Source organism: Cherax quadricarinatus, unplaced genomic scaffold, assembly GCF_038502225.1.
Source record: "Cherax quadricarinatus isolate ZL_2023a unplaced genomic scaffold, ASM3850222v1 Contig312, whole genome shotgun sequence".
In the NCBI taxonomy this organism is placed as follows: Eukaryota; Metazoa; Arthropoda; class Malacostraca; order Decapoda; family Parastacidae; genus Cherax; species Cherax quadricarinatus.
Genome location: NW_027195338.1, coordinates 96,066 through 118,483, shown reverse-complemented (window position 1 = coordinate 118,483; position 22,418 = coordinate 96,066). Strand labels below are relative to the sequence as shown.

At 43.3% G+C, this 22,418-nt stretch overlaps 1 protein-coding gene across 1 annotated transcript in view; it reads right to left on the bottom strand.

Moving 5' to 3' along the window:
* The window catches only part of LOC138851311 (senecionine N-oxygenase-like), a 170,679-nt gene that overhangs the window by 84,997 nt on the left and 63,264 nt on the right, over positions 1 to 22,418 (bottom strand). Inside the window, exon 4 of the mRNA XM_070080312.1 lies at positions 3,344 to 3,477. Within this exon, the coding sequence (XP_069936413.1) occupies positions 3,344 to 3,477 (134 nt within the window). The remainder of the gene's footprint in view (positions 1 to 3,343; positions 3,478 to 22,418) is intronic.

Here is a 22,418-nt window from a genome sequence, read left to right as displayed (position 1 = left end):
GGATGTTGTGTTAACAGTCAATGTTACCACAGGATGTGTTAATATAGACAGTGTTACCAGAGGATGTTGTGTTAACAGTGTTACCACAGGATGTGTTAATATAGTCAGTGTTACCAGCTGATGTTGTGTTAACAGTCAGTGTTACCACAGGATGTGTTAATTTAGTCAGTGTTACCAGCTGATGTTGTGTTAACAGTCAGTGTTACCACAGGATGTGTTAATATAGTCAGTGTTACCAGAGCATGTTTGTTAACAGTCAGTGTTTCCACAGGATGTGTTAATTTAGTCAGTGTTACCAGAGCATGTTGTGTTAACAGTCAGTGTTACCACAGGATATGTTAATATAGTCAGTGTTACCAGAGGATGTTGTGTTAACAGGCAACGTTACCACAGGATGTGTTAATATAGTCAGTGTTACCAGAGGATGTTGTGTTTACAGTGTTACCACAGGATGTGTTAATATAGTCAGTGTTACCAGAGGATGTTGTGTTTACAGTGTTACCACAGGATGTGTTAATATAGTCAGTGTTACCAGAGGATGTTGTGTTAACAGTCAGTGTTACCACAGGATGTGTTAATATAGTCAGTGTTACCAGAGCATGTTGTGTTAACAGTCAGTGTTACCACAGGATGTGTTAATATAGTCAGTGTTACCAGAGCATGTTGTATAACAGTCAGTGTTACCACAGGATGTGTTAATATAGTCAGTGTTACCAGAGCATGTTGTGTTAACAGTCAGTGTTACCACAGGATGTGTTAATATAGTCAGTGTTACCAGAGGATGTTGTGTTAACAGTCAGTGTTACCACAGGATGTGTTAATATAGTCAGTGTTACCAGAGGATGTTGTGTTAACAGTCAGTGTTACCACAGGATGTGTTAATATAGTCAGTGTTACCAGAGGATGTTGTGTTAACAGTCAGAGTTACCACAGGATGTGTTAATATAGTCAGTGTTACCAGAGCATGTTGTGTTAACAGTCAGTGTTACCACAGGATGTGTTAATATAGTCAGTGTTACCAGGGGATGTTGTGTTAACAGTCAGTGTTACCACAGGATGTGTTAATATAGTCAGTGTTACCAGAGCATGTTGTGTTAACAGTCAATGTTACCACAGGATGTGTTAATATAGTCAGTGTTACCAGGGGATGTTGTGTTAACAGTCAGTGTTACCACAGGATGTGTTAATATAGTCAGTGTTACCAGAGCATGTTGTGTTAACAGTCAGTGTTACCACAGGATGTGTTAATATAGTCAATAAGTGTCACAGAGTAAGTAATGTACCATTATGATCCCCTAAGTAATACTTAATGTTTATTTTAGGCGAATAAATATTTTCAATCTCACTTTAGAGTTAAGACGGGAGATCAGGAGCTGAGACATGTCTCATTACCAGGAAGAGGCTAGGAGCTGAGACACATCTCATGACAAGGACGAGGCTAGGAGCTGAGACACGTCTCATTACAAGGAAGAGGCTAGGAGCTGAGACACGTCTCATTACAAGGAAGAGGCTAGGAGCTGAGACACGTCTCATTACAAGGAAGAGGCTAGGAGCTGAGACACGTCTCATTACAAGGAAGAGGCTAGGAGCTGAGACACATCTCATTGCAAGGAAGAGGCTAGGAGCTGAGACACATCTCATGACAAGGACGAGGCTAGGAGCTGAGACACGTCTCATTACAAGGAAGAGCCTAGGAGCTGAGACACATCTCATGACAAGGATGAGTCTAGGAGCTGAGACACATCTCATTACAAGGAAGAGGCTAGGAGCTGAGACACATCTCATGACAAGGATGAGGCTAGGAGCTGAGACACGTCTCATTACAACGACGAGGCTAGGAGCTGAGACACGTCTCATTACAAGAAAGAGGCTAGGAGCTGAGACACGTCTCATTACAAGGAAGAGGCTAGGAGCTGAGACACATCTCATGACAAGGACGAGGCTAGGAGCTGAGACACATCTCACGGCAAGGAAGAGGCTAGGAGCTGAGACACATCTCATTACAAGGAAGAGGCTAGGAGCTGAGACACGTCTCATTACAAGGAAGAGGCTAGAAGCTGAGACACATCTCATTACAAGGAAGAGGCTAGGAGCTGAGACACATCTCATGACAAGGATGAGGCTAGGAGCTGAGACACATCTCATGACAAGGAAGAGGCTAGGAGCTGAGACACATGTCACGACAAGGAAGAGGCTAGGAGCTGAGACACATCTCACGACAAGGAAGAGGCTAGGAGCTGAGACACATGTCACGACAAGGAAGAGGCTAGGAGCTGAGACACATCTCACGACAAGGACGAGGCTAGGAGCTGAGACACATCTCACGACAAGGATGAGGCTAGGAGCTGAGACACATCTCATGACAAGGACGAGGCAAGGAGCTGAGACACATCTCATTACAAGGAAGAGGCTAGGAGCTGAGACACATCTCATGACAAGGAAGAGGCTAGGAGCTGAGACACATCTCTTGACAAGGATGAGGCTAGGAGCTGAGAGACATCTCATTACAAGGAAGAGGCTAGGAGCTGAGAGACATCTCATGACAAGGAAGAGGCTAGGAGCTGAGACACATCTCACGACAAGGAAGAGGCTAGGAGCTGAGACACATCTCACGACAAGGAAGAAGCTAGGAGCTGAGGCACATCTCACGACAAGGAAGAGGCTAGGAGCTGAGACACTTCTCACGACAAGGAAGAGGCTAGGAGCTGAGACACATCTCACGACAAGGAAGAGGCTAGGAGCTGAGACACATCTCATGACAAGGATGAGGCTAGGAGCTGAGACACATCTCATTACAAGGAAGAGGCTAGGAGCTGAGGCACATCTCACGACAAGGAAGAAGCTAGGAGCTGAGACACATCTCATGACAAGGACGAGGCTAGGAGCTGAGACATCTCACGACAAGGAAGAGGCTAGGAGCTGAGACACATCTCACGACAAGGAAGAGGCTAGGAGCTGAGATACATCTCACGACAAGGAAGAGGCTAGGAGCTGAGACACATCTCACGACAAGGAAGAGGCTAGGAGCAGAGACACATCTCACGACAAGGAAGAGGAAAGGAAGGCAGTGTGGGGGGGGGTCTAACCTGATGATAGCGACGTGTTCATCCACAAACGAGTTTTTAATTTTAAAAAATACACGAATAACAATTTTGTGTAAAAACAAGAAAACAGTTTTAACTGGAGAATTGGTTGTTTCATATGATTAATAATGATTACCACCCATTTTCCAGGTTCTCTATGGACTTAATTGTTCGGCATTTTCTCGGCAAGTATATTAAGAATAAGACTAAATAGCAGAGTACAACTGAGTAAGTCCGAAAAAAATTCAAGATTTATTTACCCATTACACACAAGAAGAGCATCACAGGTGGTTGTGTACGTCTTGTTGGACTCAATGATTGTAATGGTCACCTCCCAGGCTGGAGGACCTTCCTTCTTCATCACTGGCTTTACTTCCTCCACATAATGACCAAACTGAAAATTTTAAAAGATTTTCATATTAATGCTTTATTAACAATGTCGTTTTGGAGTGAATCTACAACACAAGCATTCTAATTATTGGCATCTCTTAAAATATTTCCTCTTCTATAATCTTTTAATACTCCCTCAATATTTCTCTAATTTTCTTACAGAAAAAAACTCAACTACTGTGTCATCAGACAGCACTATAGTTCAACTAGCACAAACTAGACAGCTATTAGGGCTATGTGAAAAATTTACTTTGACATGAGAAATAACATAACCTACTAGAAATAAAAAAAAATACAAGATTTGATCGTTATAAACAATGAGAAACTGGTCAAGGACTTAACAGTCCAGGACATAACAGAATCACTGAAGTGGATACAAGCAATATCTATGTGTAGAGAACATAAGAAATAACCAATGTGAAAGGATATTCAGTAAATTTAGCTTCAACAATTACAGAATTTCTTGGGACAACATTTAGAAAGAACTATTAAACATTTCTAGGAAAATGGTTATGAGAACTCATAACCCACAAGCCTGGTATCCCACTGAGGCCCATATCTTCGGGAATAGGCGGTGCTCCCCACCAACTCTCAGGAATTCTCGCAAAACACCTCTCTAAACTTTTGGGCACTATCAGTCCAGCACATCTCAAACACTCGGGTGATCTTCTCAATCGCATTCGCAACATCAACGTCAGGGACAAGAAACTTTCCAGCCTTGACGTAACTTCCTTATTCACCAAAGTACCTACTACACAAGCCATCGATCTCTTGCGCAGGAAAACTGACGATTCACTTGATCATCCTATTCCAGCCAGTGATTTCATCGACCTTGTTGAACTATGTGTTGACTTTACGTGTTTCTCTTTCGAAAATCACCTCTTTCAGCAGACTTTTGGACTACCCATGGGTTCGCCACTCAGTGCCATCCTGGCGAATCTATACATGGAACATCTGGAAGCCGAGCGTTCCTCCACCATTATTCCTTCCACTGTCACCTGGCTCCGTTATGTTGACGACATTCTCCTCATAACGCCAAAACGCTTGAACGTTCAGGCTCTCCAAGACAAGCTCAACCAGGTCGAGTCCTCAATCCAGTTCACATTTGAAGAAGAAGTCGACAACACTCTTCCTTTCCTTGATATTCTTCTCTGCAAAGCTGACCATGAACTTTGTTTTAAAGTCTATCGAAAACCCACCAACCAAAACGATCTTCTCCACTTCTACTCTCACCACGACACTGAAACTAAACGTGGTGTAATTATAGTTTTTTTCCTGCGTGCACTCAGAATCTGCAGCAATGAGTTCTTTGAGGAAGAATGCACTATAATTGAACAAGTATTTTTCAAACTTCACTATCTTCGTCATTTCATCAGAGACTGCAGACGACGAGCATTAAACATCTTCAACACACCCAGAGAAGACACTGCCGAGAAGAGATACATAGTCCTCCCCACCAACTCCATTGCCAAACACGTTTCCAACATCTTTTCCAATACCTCATTCCAAGTATCTACCTCCACAACCACGACCATCATGGACATTACCAGTAATAGACAGGGCAAGCTTCCATCCTCTGCAGGGGTATACATAATCCCTTGTAATGACTGCAGCAAATTATATGTGTGTGAAACATCAAGAGACCTCCAAACACGTATTTCAGAACACCAATACGCAAGCAGGTCCGACGATACAAGGAATGCCTGTGTGCAACATCGTAATTCGCACAACCATTTAATAGACTACAGAAACTCAAGACTCATCGCCAGAGAAGACAACATTCAATACCGAAGAATCCTAGAATCATCGTTTATCTCTATATCCAACAACTTCAACCAGAACAACTTGCCAAGAAACTTTTTCATCGCTATCCCACATAAGAACATAGGAATGGAGGAACACTGCAGAAGGTCTACTCACATACATATCCAATCTCCCTTCCAAGCTACCCAAGACTTTAGACTCTATAACCCCACTCGGTAAATCATCAGATTCAGCATTCTCCACCTGACCCAGCATTCTGAACCTGTTTATAAATACTCGCGTACCTTCCACCCCAGGTAGATCTGATGAGAGTAAGACACATGTGCAACATCTGGGTATCTTTATTGTAGACGTTTCGCCATCCAGTGGCTTTATCAATACAAATTCTAGGACATAACTTGAAGACAGTAGAACTATGTACAGAAGATGAGGTAATCAGTCCCTCAACCTAGGAGTAGGTGCGAACAGCACCATAGTCGTGGAGAATCTCCACGACTATGGTGCTGTTCGCACCTACTCCTAGGTTGAGGGACTGATTACCTCATCTTCTGTACATAGTTCTACTGTCTTCAAGTTATGTCCTAGAATTTGTATTGATAAAGCCACTGGATGGCGAAACGTCTACAATAAAGATACCAAGATGTTGCACATGTGTCTTACTCTCATCTTGTCGGTATTATATACCATTCGTACACAACCACCAGGTAGATCTGTTTGTGACTTGAAAAAGCCCACTGTGTGGGCGAAACGTTGTCAATAAAGAATCACATTATACTGCATATGTGTTTATATTTCCAAGCCTGACATCTATAGTATGCAAGTTATTAGAATCAATTATAGCTGACATTATTAGAAGTCACCTTGAAGAGAATAATTTGATTAACGAATCTCAGCATGGGCTCACGAGAGGTTATTCCTGCCTGACAGATTTACTGACGTTCTTCAACAGAACATTTGAGGCAGTAGACAGTGATAAAGAATATGATATTGTTTATTTGAATTTTAGTAAAGCCCTCGAAAGAGCACCCCTTAAGAAAATTGGCAACTCATGGAATAAGAGGCAAAGTTCTAGCATGGATAGAGGCATGGCTTACCAATAGAAAGCAGAGAGTTTCCATGAATGGGATCAAATCTGAGTGGGGATTAGTCACTAGTGGCGTTCTACAAGGATCAGTTTTAGGCCCTCTCTTGTTCATAATTTAAATTAATGACCTTGATGAAGGGATTACGAGTGGCATTAGCAAATTTGCTGATTATACAAAGATAGGCCGTATGATTCATTCTGAGGAGGATAGCAATGAACTCCTGGAGGATTTGGACAAATTAATGTCTTGGTCTGAAAAATGGCAGATAAAGTTCAATGTGGATAAGTGTAAGGTCTATGTTAATGAAAATAACCCTCGAATCTATAAACTAGGTGAAGTAGAGCTTGATCATACAGAATGTGAAAAAGACTTTAGAGTCATGGTATGCAGCAATCTAAAGCTAAAACAGCAATGCCTAAGTGTGCGCAACAAAGCTAACAGATTACTAGGATTTATCTTAAGTATAAGTAACAGAAATCCAAAAGTTATTTTACAGCTCTATACATCACTAGTGAGGCCTCATTTATATTATGCAGCTCAGGTTTGGTCTCCTTACTACAGGATGGATATAGACTCATTAGAGAACATACGGAGAAGAATGACTAATATGATTTACTGTGTAAGGAATCTCCCGTATGAAGATAGATTTAAAGCCTTAAATCTCCACTCTCTGGAGAGACGTAGAATGAGGAGACATATCACTGAAGTGTATAAGTGGATAATGGGCATAAACAAAGGAGATATTGATAAATTAGACACATGTGCAACTCTTGGGTATCATTATTGAGGAAACGTTTCGCCACACAGTGGCTTCATCAGTCCACACAAAGGAGAAACTTGAAGAACAGAAGGAGAATGAGGTAATCAGCCCCTCAACCTTGAGTCTATGTGGTCAGTCCATCAATCTTGAATAGAATACGGCATATGAACGAACAAACGAACAAGTTCAGGTAAAGTTAAAACACTTGTGCAACATCTGGTTATCTTTACTGTAGACGTTTCGCCATCCAGTGGCTTTATCAATACAGATTCTTGGACATAATTAGAAAACAGAAGAATATTATACAAAAGATGAGGTAATCAGTCTCTCAACCTTGGAGGTGGTGTTTACAGCACCATTGCTGTAGAGATTCTGAAGCACAGGTAACGAACGAACGATGGGACCATGAGGTAGTGCTACATATTCTGGAAGCTTGAGAGAAGGGATTGGCATTGGAGCCGGGTCCTGGGAAAGCTATGATGGAACTGTGTGGTGGATAAGGTCCCTGAGAAAGATAATGTAAGCAGGAAAAGTGGAAGATTTGGATCTACTGAAAGACGGGTTGTAGTGGTGGCTCAGCCATGGTGCACCTTAGTGAAGGAGTTTTGGGATGCTGAAAAACAGGGCCATGTTAACCACCATGAGGTAAAAGTTTTGGAATTTGTGCAACATCAGCAGGCCTGGTATGATGTAAGTTGGGGTGAAATAGGTTCCTTGAAGGAAGTGAAGTGTTTATTTCTAGAAACTGTGTTTGTATCCAGCGAGAGTCGGTGGACGTTGCCTTTTACTAGTCTCACACTAGGTGGTACCTTGAAAACGTGCACTGACTGCCGCCAGATACATTTAAGAAATAAGGTTTTGTCTCCTCTTTATGAACTACATGCAAATTGTGTGAATGAATCGTGGTGGGGGGGTCATCTGATTCCCGTGACCATGTGTGCCAAGGACACACCCATATTTGTAACTTTAATATCTCTGTACATGAACCTTTTGTATGCCATTAACCCTCAAGATCTTTTATGTGTAATCCTGAGTTACCCACCCCGGGTTTTGCAAAATGATACAGCGGGTGTGGAAGTCTTGTTGCAGGGTAGAGCAGGGGAAGTAATGCCACTCGGCTGCTTCTCAGCAAAAAGTAGCAGGCATCAAAGAAGTTATACCTCCATAGAAAAGGAGGCTCTTGCTTTAGTGTTGGCAGTGCAACATTTTGAGGTGTATATATCTTCATCAGTTCACCCTATAACTGTGTATAGTGACCATATTCCTTTACGTTTCCTTCACTTAATGAGGAACCACAATCAGAGACTTACAAGGTGGGCCTTGTTTCTCCAACCTCTTAATCTTGTGATTCATTATGTGAAGGGAGCGGAGAATGTGGTTGCTAATACCTTGTCTTGTGTTTAAAGTGCACGATGTAGTGTATAGATCACTTATCTATTCTTATTTTGCAGTGATTTGCGGTAGACGAGTAGATGGAACCCTGGACCACCCTAAGGAGAAGGGCAGGTTGAGCTGGAGCTGGAGGTATCAGGATTCCCTAGTGTGTGTGTGTTTAGGGGGGTAGTCACATCAAGTGCCATGCCTAGGTAAGGTATGCTATGTTTTTTTAGGTATTGGCTGGAATGCCTCTCCTCTGTTTTATGTTGATATAGGGACTGTTGGACCTAACGTTTTAGTGAATGTGGGGCTGGTGGTGATGCCCTCCACTGTTTGGGTCATGTCTATTGATCCGAGGTGTTTTGGTTCTCCAGGACTCTTTTCAATTTTTCCTTTTTGGATCACCGCTGGGGTGACTCCAGGGTGCTTGGAATGACATGTAGGTGTCGGCCTGGGAGGTCCACCTTTTTGGGGTCTTCAGTGATGACTCCAGGGTTTTACAGCCGCAATCCCACCAACAAGATTTATGAGACTATCCACCCGTTGTTTTTGGGGACTGATATTTTTCCCTCTCCTGTGCTTTCCTGATTCTCTCAGAGGTGCGTCATGGGGAACCAGTTTTGTTTACTAAAGATTGCTGTGAGATGGGAGTGATAATGTGCCAGCAGTCACCGGCTCTTCAACACGCAAGTTATACTTTTGTATCAATCAAATCACATATTACTCGGGTAGATAATTTCCAGTAGATCCTTCATGTGTTAGCTCAAATCACCGACCAGTATGGTTTAAATAAGTGACCCACTGATCAGATCAGATAGACTGGTCCGAACCCTTGACTGGTCCGAACCCTGGACTGGTTTCAAACGGTTTCGTTGTGCACCACCTAGCAGGTTATTAATAGAATATTCAAGAGGTTGCTAGTAGAATTGCAGTAAATAAACCATTCAAATCATTATGAAGCTGTGTGTAGTCTGTGGTCAGTCAAACAAACGGGCTTCCACATGCATAAATTGTCATTTCTGTGGAAATTGGTGTCACGCCCCTTGTGCAGATATCCAAGAACTAGCTACAAGCAGTATTAAAACAGGGAAGTGTTTTTGGGTATGCCCAAATGAGATAAATCTGTGGACTAAAATCACAAGGGTATTAAAAGAGGTCAACATCAAAGCTGCTTTCATAGAAAACCTGGAAGCTTTCTACAACAGATGGGAACATAAAAAGTCCGGGCTGAATGGTACTGCCCTTGATACTGGCCATGTAGTCAGAAACTGTAAGGCTGGAGATGATGTCCTGGTAGTCAGTAAATGGGGGGCTGATAGTGCTGTCCTGGGAGACAGTAATGGGGAAGCTGGAGGTGCTGTCCTGGGAGACAGTAATGGTGAAGCTGGAGGTGCTGTCCTGGGAGACAGTAACGGTGAAGCTGGAGATGCTGTCCTGGGAGACAGTAATGGGGAAGCTGGAGATGCTGTCCTGGGAGACAGTAATGGTGAAGCTGGAGATTTTGTCCAGGTAGTCGGGAATTATACGCAGGAAGGAATACATATGAATGACCGCATAGGGGACAGGAGCCATAGTAGGGAAACAAGTGTAGTCAAAGATAAGATAAAACCAATATTGCAAACTAGAAATACCGCAGGAAATAGCAAACAAGAGGACTCCACTAGCGGGGATATATTACCAAAAACAAATGGTGGGAGCTCCATTGTTGGTGCTAGGGAGGATAGAAGTAAGACAGGGAAACATGCACCAACAGGGAATACAGTCACAGAAACCCAAGGCAAACGGAAACCAAGCCTGTGCACATACTATGCACTCGGTATCTGCTGGCATGGGAAATCTGGAAAAACAGATGGGACGTGCAACTATGACCACCCTAGGAAATGCCATGCCCATATGACAACAGGAAAATGCAAACTCCCTTCCTGTAAGCTTTTTCACCCTGAACTGTGTACCTCTTCAGTACAGGAAAGACTGTGCTATAACTTAAATTGCCAGGCATACCATCTAAAGGGGACAAAAAGATACAAAACATCCAGGCCATGGGAAAACCTGGGTAGCCACAGCCACTCAAGAGGGAGAGGTTTTTTAGTGCCAGGAAGGAAAAAAAACTGGCAGGAAATGGCAGAAATCGTACACCAAATCCAGTCATTCCTGGAGTGGAACCACAGTCGATGGCCTCCACTCCAAACCAACAGATACAGATACTAATGCCGGAAAAAAAATCCCCCCCCAGTACCAACAATACCACCAGTCCGATAACATTCTTCTTTGCAAATATACAGGGTCTAAAGCCAGCAACAAACAACAAAATACCTTTCATCCGTGGACTGCTTGCAGAGGCAAAGGCAATGTTCGCGGCTTTCACTGAGACCCACATAAAGGATCACTTGGACAATGAAATATGGATCCCAGGTTACAACCTATACAGATGTGACAGAGTGAACAGGCAAAAGGGGGGGGTTGGCCTGTACATTGCAGAGTCACTTGTTTGCACAGAACTGCTTAATGCCTCAAATGATGTAGTGGAAGTTTTAGCAGTAAAGGTCGAGAACCAAAACCTAGTCATTGTGATAGTCTACAAGCCTCCGGATGCAACATCCCAGCAATTCCAGGAACAGCTGTTAAAAATTGACCACTGTCTGGAAAACCTTCCAGCTCCTGCACCCAACATCTTGCTCCTGGGGGATTTCAACTTAAGGCACCTAAAATGGAGGAATATAGCAAATAATATTGTTGCAGTAATAACACCAGGAGGCAGCTCTGATGAAAACTCACACTCACGCGAGCTTTTAAATCTCTGCACAAAATTCAATTTAAACCAGCAAATAATAGAGCCTACTAGACTGGAGAATACACTAGACCTCATCTTCACTAACAATGATGATCTGATAAGAAATATCACCATATCAAAAACAATATACTCAGATCACAACATAATTGAGGTTCAGTCATGTATGCGCGGAGCCCCAGACCGACATAATGAGATTAGTCACGAGGGAGCATTCACCAAATTCAACTTCAATAACAAAAACATAAAGTGGGACCAAGTAAACCAAGTCCTAACCGATATAAGCTGGGAAGATATACTAAGCAACACAGACCCCAACTTATGCCTAGAACAGATTAACTCGGCAGCACTCGATGTATGCACAAGGCTTATTCCTCTAAGAAAAAGGAGGAGTAGATGTAAAACAGAAAGAGACAGGCGCTCCCTTTACAGGCGACGGAAAAGAATAACAGAGCGGCTAAAAGAGGTCAATATATCTGAAATGCGTAGGGAGACACTGGTCAGAGAAATAGCAAGCATCGAACTTAAGCTAAAAGAATCCTTTAGGAGTCAGGAATCGCGGGAAGAACTAAAAGCCATAAATGAAATCGAAAGAAACCCAAAGTATTTCTTCTCCTATGCCAAATCAAAATCGAGAACAACGTCCAGTATTGGGCCCCTACTTAAACAAGATGGGTCCTACACAGATGACAACAAGGAAATGAGTGAGCTACTCAAGTCCCAATATGACTCAGTTTTTAGCAAGCCGCTAACCAGACTGAGAGTCGAAGATCAAAATGAATTTTTTATGAGGGAGCCACAAAATTTGATTAACACAAGCCTATCCGATGTTATCCTGACGCCAAATGACTTCGAACAGGCGATAAATGATATGCCCATGCACTCTGCCCCAGGGCCAGACTCATGGAACTCTGTGTTCATCAAGAACTGCAAGAAGCCCCTATCACGAGCCTTTTCCATCCTATGGAGAGGGAGCATGGACACGGGGGTCGTCCCACAGTTACTAAAAACAACAGACATAGCCCCACTCCACAAAGGGGGCAGTAAAGCAACAGCAAAGAACTACAGACCAATAGCACTAACATCCCATATCATAAAAATCTTTGAAAGGGTCCTAAGAAGCAAGATCACCACGCATCTAGAAACCCATCAGTTACACAACCCAGGGCAACATGGGTTTAGAACAGGTCGCTCCTGTCTGTCTCAACTATTGGACCACTACGACAAGGTCCTAAATGCACTAGAAGACAAAAAGAATGCAGATGTAATATATACAGACTTTGCAAAAGCCTTCGACAAGTGTGACCATGGCGTAATAGCGCACAAAATGCGTGCTAAAGGAATAACAGGAAAAGTCGGTCGATGGATCTATAATTTCCTCACTAACAGAACACAGAGAGTAGTCGTCAACAGAGTAAAGTCCGAGGCAGCTACGGTGAAAAGCTCTGTTCCACAAGGCACAGTACTCGCTCCCATCTTGTTCCTCATCCTTATATCCGACATAGACAAGGATGTCAGCCACAGCACCGTGTCTTCCTTTGCAGATGACACCCGAATCTGCATGACAGTGTCTTCCATTGCAGACACTGCAAAGCTCCAGGCAGACATCAACCAAATCTTTCAGTGGGCTGCAGAAAACAATATGAAGTTCAACGATGAGAAATTTCAATTACTCAGATATGGTAAACATGAGGAAATTAAATCTTCATCAGAGTACAAAACAAATTCTGGCCACAAAATAGAGCGAAACACCAACGTCAAAGACCTGGGAGTGATCATGTCGGAGGATCTCACCTTCAAGGACCATAACATTGTATCAATCGCATCTGCTAGAAAAATGACAGGATGGATAATGAGAACCTTCAAAACTAGGGAGGCCAAGCCCATGATGACACTCTTCAGGTCACTTGTTCTATCTAGGCTGGAATATTGCTGCACACTAACAGCACCTTTCAAGGCAGGTGAAATTGCCGACCTAGAAAATGTACAGAGAACTTTCACGGCGCGCATAACGGAGATAAAACACCTCAATTATTGGGAGCGCTTGAGGTTCCTAAACCTGTATTCCCTGGAACGCAGGAGGGAGAGATACATGATTATATACACCTGGAAAATCCTAGAGGGACTAGTACCGAACTTGCACACGAAAATCACCCACTACGAAAGCAAAAGACTTGGCAGACGATGCACCATCCCCCCAATGAAAAGCAGGGGTGTCACTAGCACGTTAAGAGACCATACAATAAGTGTCAGGGGCCCGAGACTGTTCAACTGCCTCCCAGCACACATAAGGGGGATTACCAACAGACCCCTGGCAGTCTTCAAGCTGGCACTGGACAAGCACCTAAAGTCAGTTCCGGATCAGCCGGGCTGTGGCTCGTATGTTGGTTTGCGTGCAGCCAGCAGCAACAGCCTGGTTGATCAGGCTCTGATCCACCAGGAGGCCTGGTCTCAGACCGGGCCGCGGGGGCGTTGACCCCCGGAACTCTCTCCAGGTAAACTCCAGGTAAGTAGAATTTAACATGTACAATCTGTTTTTCTTTTCTTTGAACTACTCCTGGAAAATGTACTTACTGTTTAAAAAAATTTTTTTGGTGGCACATACAGTTTGGTCTGCCTTCCAACATACTGAACTTTGGTGTTACTTCATAAAACGGCATTCCTCAGGGGCACTTTTGTACTAAGTTAACTTGCTCGTTTATAAGTTTGCTTGATGTAATTTAGGTAAAATGCATCAACGCCAGCACCTGGCCAGCGCTGTGTTGTGATGGTGGCTTTTCCTAACACAATTGTCTAAGAGTGTGACTGTGGGCTCGTTTGGCATAGAACTTGATCACTTTTATGTTCCGCGAGTTTCACATGTCAGCAGTCTAGTACCTCAGTTTGTTAATATTGCATATCTGTAGTACCAAAAGACCATGATTGTATGGTGGTCATTCCCCAGTTATCATTTTGCCCATTGCCTCAGACCTTAATGTGGGATTTATTTTCTTTCTTTTTCCTTTTGCCTAGCGGTGTCCGTAAGGACCGCTGCTAGCAGAGTGAGACCTATGGTCTGGGGGGGGGGTGTTATGCATGACATTGTAATGTTGTTATGCAGGGTTCTGCATGACATTGTAATGTATATACAGTAGTGAAGGGTGTCATAATAGTATGAATGTTATAATTGTAAAGCATAATTTTATAATTCATAATGTAGGTTAAACTATAATTATAAAGAAATCCTGCTACGGATTTATTTTCCAACTATGTTTGGGTACGCTGGGTAAGCGTGGCTAGGGGCAACCACGTGGAGTCAGCATGGTGTGGAGGCTAGCGTCAGAGATGCTGTGTGTTTAAGCTAAGTTTGTAGTTGTGTAGTTCTTTTGTTTAACCAACTCAAGCCATAGGCTCTTCTATGGCTTACCTGTATGCCCACCTAGGCTCTGACATGGTCAGGGTGCTGTGGGATGAGTGAGGAAATAAGAAATGGGATTTGTAGTGGAGTAGTGACGGCCTGGCGCTGACTAGGCCTAGTGGCTATGGTGGCTGGACCTCCAGCCAGCTGTTTCTTGTGTACCCTCATTTGGGCATTTAGGATTAAGGTGTTTCTAGAGTGTGTATATAATGTTATGTTGAATAAATAGATATATTTTCCTAACTGGGATTTTTGCCTAACCCTCTGTTAACCAACCCATTGAAGTAACACATACTGGTTTTGCGCTTTCTGTTTTGACTGGGATAGCCCTGGGTGGCCGGTTTATGCTTGAGATGTGTGTAACTTTTACCTTGGCCCTTAGACAAGGCTCAAGCCCCCAGCTATCCTACATTTCTGCGTAACAACAGGTAAGATCCCAAATGGGATGAGCGGAGAAGACGGGACAGACGAAGAATAGTGCTGGAGAGGAGTGCTGTTAGTCATAGAAATAGAGCCAGGGCTTAACCCAGCAGCGAAGGCGATCGTGGGACAGATATTGAGAAGAGAAATTCAGGCTCTTCTACTGGGATTCCGGTGGGGTGAGCGGGAAGGACGGGACAGGCAAAGATTAGCGCTAGAGAGGAGTGTAGAATTGAGCCATGTCTTAACCCTAAAGCTAAGGCGAAAGCGGGTCTGAGAATGGTACCTGTCAGAGAATCCAAGGTTATTTGTAAATAGGGTTAGGAGCAGGATCATACAAGGAGTAGAAAAGGTTGAGTTGGTTTGTGGGTCTGCGAATGTCTTCGTCAAGGAGAGAGGTCCAGTAGTCGTGTCGAGTCTCAAGTTTGTCTATCTGTCTGTCACTGAGCGTCTTCAAGTACAGATTCAGTGCAGGGATGTCTAATTGGGCATGGAGAGACTCTCTTGTGGCGAAGTCTTCCCATCTGGCATCAAGCACCCAATGCAGCGCCTTGTTTTGGACATGCTGCAGTTTAAGTAGGTTCGTTTTAACTGCAAGAGAGAGGGTTAGAGGAGAGTAAGTTATCAGAGGACGTATTAGGGATTTGTAGAGGTGTAGTTTGGTGCGTTGGAAGGCATGTTTCAGCTTGTAGAGGCCCGCAAGGGCCTTACTAGCTATTGCATGTCTTGAGTGAATGTGTCCGTGTAAGCGATGAAGGTAGTCAAGATTAACGCCAAGGACAGTGACAGATTGTGTGATGGGGATGTAAGTGCGGGTGTCAACTGTTCTGAGCTCGACAGGTAATGGAGGATCACGTTTGCTGTAGTTAAAATATGTAATGCTGGATTTAGCTGCATTGGTTTCGATCCTCCATTTTTGTTCCCAGATGTCTATCCTGTCGACCTCATTTTGTGTTTTGTGTGTGAGTGTATCTATATTGGCATGAGTGATAAGTTGTGTAACGTCGTCTGCATAGGCTAGTGTGATGGAGTTTTGGTATACAGGTGTTGGAATGTCGTTAGTGTATAAAATGTAGAGGGTAGGGGAGAGGACAGATCCCTTGGGTGAAGTAGTCAGAGTAACAGCTTTGGAATTTGATTCTCATGGTACTGCCGTCTAGGAAATTGCAGAGGAGTTTACGAGTAGTGAGAGGCAGGTTAAAGTTAGTGCAGAGTTTGTACTTGAGCCCTTCGTGCCAGTGTCAAAAGCTTTTTCAACGTCTTTTGCAACCAGGGCTGTCCTGTTTCTTTGTTTTGTGTTTATGTGGATGTAGTTAAGAATGATGTTAATGGCATCCTGTGTGGATCTCCGTGTTCTGAAGCCAAACTGGCCATTAGAAAGTAGAGAATTGTGTTCCAGGTATCTGCGAAGGCGATGATTGATGTTTTTCAAAGAGTTTTCCTAAAGTTTCGAGGAGGCTGATAGGGCGATAGTTTCTAGGATCAGAGTGGTCTTATTTTGATTTAGGAAGGAGGATAGCAGTAGCAGCTTTGAAGAGGGAAGGGAAGTATCCAGAGGCAAGGGAGGCATTGAGGAGGTTTGTGTAGGCAGTAATGATCGAGTCAGAAAGGTGTTTTAGGATAATATGGTTTAGGCCAGAGGCACCAGGAGCCTTGGGAGGAAGGTATCTGAGGAGAGTTTTAATGTCTGTGTTGGTGAATGGAGTGTCGAGTTCTTGGGAGGAGGTGAGAGAGTCTAGATGTATGTGGCTATCTGGTGTTGTTTCTTGTGTGTTTGCAGTGTTCCAGTGTTCTATGTTCTGAATGTGTTGAATAACATTAGGATGAGGTGGGTGAGGGTGGAAGATATTCTCCCAGATGTGTTTGAAGATGTTGGTAGCAGCCTGCGGGTCTGAGATGTGTGTGTTGTTGTGGGTGATGTGTTTGAATTTGTTGGTGGGAGTTGTTCCTCTGATTTTCTTGATAAAGTTCCAGAAGGCTTTAGTGTTTTAATACGCTGTCTGTCTGCTTGTTGTATGAGTTGTGACCAGTGATTGTTGAGGTCTTGGTCTAGGCTGTGTAGAATGTTGTTTCTAAGGTAAGTGAGATCTAATCGGACTTGATTAAATCTATGTGTGTTGTAGAGGAAGCGGTTGTGGTAGCAGATAATTAGTCTTCTTGTTCTTAGTGACGGTTTGAAGAATAACGAGTGCTGTGAGTTTTCTATGGTATTGCGGTGTTGGCTGCTTGTGTAATGGTGTCCTGGATGAGATCAAGTTGAGTATCGATGTCAGAGATAGGTTTGTTGTTGTAGTCATAGGTGAGGTTAATATTGTCTATGTGTTGTTTGAAAGCATCCCAGTCAGCGTTCTTGTAGGAGAAGAAAGGTGTGGTTGGAATGAGGATAGGGTTGGAGGAGATGTGCAAGATGACTGGGAAGTGATCAGAGCCTGTAACAGTGCCAGGTGAGATGTAGTGTTGAAATAGAGAGCTGGCTTGGTTTGCCAGAATGATGTCTGGTTTGCCTTGGCTCGTGTGGTTGTAGAAGGTGTTGAAGTCTGGGCCAAGATGAATTAGGTGTTTATGGTTTGTGAAGTTGAGTAATTGGTGACCAAGTTGGTTGTTACTGGTGTGATGAAAGGCGGTGAGTTTGGCATTCATGTCAGCTAGTAGGTATCTTGGTGTGTTGGTGTAGTTGAAGACTAAGGAGAGGTCGTGTATGTTGAGAATAGTGTTTGGGCGAGCATAGGTGGTGAAAAAAAATAAAGGGGCCAAGGTGGGTGTGTATTCTGACTGCAAGACAGTGTTGGTGAATAAAAGGGATTGGGAGAAATTTGTGTTTTATGTTGGAATTGACAAGGATGGCAACCCCATCGTGGGGATCATAGGGGGACTGTAGTGCAGTATAACCATAAAGATGGATACATTGAGGGGCTTTGAGGCAGGTACTGTTTAGCAAAACAATATCTGGCCTCTCTGCTTCAAGGAGCTCGGCCAGTAGGTGTCTAATTGTATAGTAAGAGCATACGTTGAACTGAATCACTTTAAACATGATTTAATGGTTTCCTCAAAGTTAATGTCGGGGGAGGAGTTTGGATTAAAGCCCATGATAGTGATGCCATCGGTGGATGTGTGTTTATAGGTGTTATGGACCCGTTTCCTGGAGGGGGAGGAAGAGATGGATCTGTTTTTATGTTCTTTGGTCTGTCTGTCAGAAGTTGGGGACGGTTTAGGTTTGAGTAGATTTTGTCTGGAGGAGGTCGAGTTGGACCTGGATGAAGTTTTGATTGTGGTGGAGGAGCAGGCAAAGGTAGATGCAGAGGAAGTGGAAGCTTTGGTAGGGGATGAGGAAGTGGAAGCTATGGTAAGGGATGAGGAAGTGGAAGCTTTGGTTGGGGATGAGGAACTGGGTAAGGAGATGGGGGGAGGGGTGGTCGTAGCAGCAGCAGTAGGGGTGTTGGTGGGAGGGGTAGAAGTAGTGCACAGGGGTAGGGGAGGAGGAGAGCTGGTGGGTGTTGGAAGTGGGGGTGGGAGAGAGGGAGGAGGTGGAGGTTGTAGAGGGCTTAGAAGAGAAGCAGGAAGGAGGGAAAATTAAAGAGGGAAGATTGTTCGCAGACAAGATTAGGTGAAGGACATGTGAGTAGTCTGATTGGTAAGCTTGAGAGATTACCACCGCAGAGTGTGCAGCAGTGGCGAATTGGCAGTTAGTTTTGTAGTCTAGTGTTGGTGTAGGTGTAGAAGGAGAAGTGCTTGTAGTCTGTGTGTTGGTGTTAGAGATGTGTAGAGTAGGAGAGGTAGACCAAGTGCATGGAGTAGCCCAGGCATTGGGGGAAGGAGAGGAAGGTATGGTAGGGGAGGGAGGTGCAGGGAAGGGGTTGGGGAGGGAGGGAGGTGGGCTGGCTCTGAGGGTGGAGAGAACATCTTTTCTAGAAGGGCAGGAATTTGCAACTGCAGTGTGTGACCCACCGCAGTTAGAACATTTAAGGGGGAGGTTGCAAGTGTTCCAGAAGTGGCCAGTTGCTGAACATCTGGAGCAGATTTGTGTGGAAGTGCATGAGATTTTGTCATGGCCGAATTTGTAGCATTTCAGACAATGTGTGATGGAGTGAAAGTTTGGAGTGAAGAGAGTGTTTGGAGAAATGCGGATGGTCTTGGCAAGGATTCCTTGATTAAAGAGTGTAGAGGCGTCAGAAGGATTTGAACAGCGGATTTTGAGGATGGTAGAGTTCTCAAGTCTGTAAATATCGTCAACAGAGACTTTTTTCTTGGTACTAATGTCTTTAAGTCTTCTTTGTCTGTGTCATAGGTAGTCAGGAGAGAATAGTCTACGTATTTTGCGATCACTGTGTATTTGGCACAGTGCTCAGGAGTCCAAATAATAGTGAAGCCTGCATTGAGAAGTTTTTCTCGGTTGATGTGTACGTTTCATAGGAATGTCTGTCAAGAAGGAGTTTGAATCCTGAGTCCTATTTGACAGTGATTCCTGCAAAGTAAAGGGTTCATTTGTCGAGCCATCCTTACAGATAGTAAGATCCATTTCTTCCTAGCTAACACTTCTGGTCACAGTGTTCGTCTCAGAGCAAATACCAATCTTGTTGACCTTCTTCACTATCCTTACTCTGTTCAGGTAGAGGATGAGTTGTCACCTGACCAGTGGGTCGGTGCTATTTCTACTGGGAAGACCTCATCCACTTTACTGGATCAATTCATTCCACCAGTAGAGGAGAAAGACTAAGCTCCCATTGACTTCCCAGATGAGTTCAAGTGTTTGTTGACTGTTGAGCAAACGTCGTAAAGCCATTGCCTTACCAGGTGAGAAGATGGGTATAACGAACTTATTGTCCCATCGTATCCCACTTGAACCTGGTACTAGACCTATTTATATACCTGCATACAGAATGCCTCATTCCCAAGTTGCTGTCATAGAAGAATTGATCAAATGCTTGATGATGGAGTTATTTCACCTAGCAATTCATCCTGGAATGTGCCCTTGATCCTAGAACCTAAAAATGATGGTACTTGGCACCCAGTGATTGATTTTAGGAAGTTAAATGTGAAGACTATTTCAGATCACTTCCCACTTCCTGTACTTGGTGATCTTTTACGTAACATTGGAGATAACAAAGTCTTTTCGACCCTGGACTTGTTACAAGGACAGCCAAGAGCTAACTGCATTCTCCACTCCTACAGGTCATTATCACTTCCTCCATATGGCCTTTGGATTACGATCCTCCCCTATCATGTTCTCAAGGCTCATGACTAAAATCTTTATAGGTCTCATAGGTAATGCACTTTTGGTGTACTTGGATGATGTAATCATCATGTCTAAAGACGTGGATACACTCTTGAAAAGACTTGATGTAGTACTTGGTAAGCTTGAAGAAGCCAATTTAAATATCAAACTGTCTAAATGTCAATTTTTCAGAACAGAAATAAAGTTCTTGGTCAAGTAGTCACTCCTAGAGGAGTTACGACTGACCAAAGTAAAGTAACTGCAGTACTAAATTTTCCAACTCCCAAAACTGCTGATGCCATAAGATCCTTTGTGGGCTCAGCAGGTTTTTATAGATCTTTCATTGCCAATTTTTCTTCCATAGCTGCTCCTCTAACTGAGTTGCTTAAGAAAGATGCTCCTTTCGTTTGGACCTTCCATCAAGAAAGAGCATTCCAAACTCTAAAAGAAAAGCTAACATCTGCTCCAATTTTGAAATTTCTAGATTTTTCTAAGCCCTTCTACCTGACAACTGATGCTAGTTCTATTGGCATAGGTGCTGTACTAGCTCAGAAGACTGATGGCAAGTACAATGCAGTTGCATTTGCTAGCCGAGTCCTTACGAAGGCTGAACATAATTATACTGTAACTGAGCAAGGAGCTTTAGCAATAGTATGGTCTTTAACGCACTTCTGAGACATTATTTATCAGTACCCTGCTCATGTCTTGAAAGACCATGCTCCACTGATATCTTTATTCCAGAACAAACAACCTACAGGAAGGTTAGCCAGATGGACTTTGATTATCCAAGAGTTCAATCCTACCTTTGAACACTTACTTACCTGGCAAGTCAAATGTAGTTGCAGATACTTTATCATGACATGTTAGTATAGTAACTACAGACCCTCCATTTACTGCTGAGAATGTAAAGAATGCTCAAAGAACAGATCCCATGTGGTCTGGTGCGATTCGATTCCTGCTCCAGGAAGATATTATTCTGACTGTGAAGCCACCAGCACCCATCAGTGACTTTGTCATGAACCAAGAATTACTGTATCGAACAGCCGAGTTGGGTACTCCTAGCAGAAGAGTAGACCAGTTGGTAATTCCACAGTCACTAGTGAATGTAGCCTTACAGTTAGTTCACGATGTACCAGGTGTTGCACACCCTGGTATGGATCGATTAGTAAAACAAGCCAGATTGAAATACTTTTGGCCTCGTATGGCAACTGATATTTCTGAGTATGTTAAGAAATGTAGTGTCTGCATGCAACATAAAGGTAATGTTAATGGTCCTAATCCAATTCAGGTGTATCCAACTACTAGCCAACCGTGGGAAAGAATTGCGCTAGATTTGTTAACTAATTTCCATTGTTCCATCCAAGGCAACAAACATCTGTGTGTTATGGTAGACCATTTCACCAGATATTGTGAGCTAGTTCCTATTGCAGATAAGATTGCCGAGACAGTAGCTAAAATGCTTAAAGAACGCATTATCTGCAGGCATACCACCCCTAAGTCTCTAGTAACAGATAATGGAGGTGAATTCTGTAATGAGATTCTTGAAAATTTGTATACCTTGTACAAGCTCTCTAAATCCACCATTGTTCCTCATCATCCTGCCAGCAATGGGTTAGCAGAACGAACCAATAAGAAAATACTTGATGTCTCGAGAGCCACTATCAATCCCAACAGTGAAACTTGGGATGAAGTTATACCTGATGTTCAGTGTGCCATAAATTCTGATTACAATGTTTCCATAGGTGACACTCCACATTATGCATTGTACGGTGTAGATAAACGTTCGCCTTATGAGTTGCTATATTCTAACCCAGAACCAAATTACAACCCTGATGATTTCATAGCAACTCGTACCAGCTTAGCTCAAGGTGTCTTTTGAAGAATCTATGAAACACTTCATAAATCAGCAGCAGAATTTACAAGAGTCGCAAACACTCAAGCAAAGCTATCCAAAATTGCAATAGGTTCGAGAGTTATGCTGACTAACTTTAACAAAACGTCTGCAATGCCTAAGCTTGATCAAAAGTTTTTGGTCCTTATGAAGTAGTTGAACATATCAATGGCAATAAGTATAAGGCTAGAGAAATTAGTACTGGTCATACACGACAAGTATTGAGAAATCCTCAAGTATCATTTGTAACT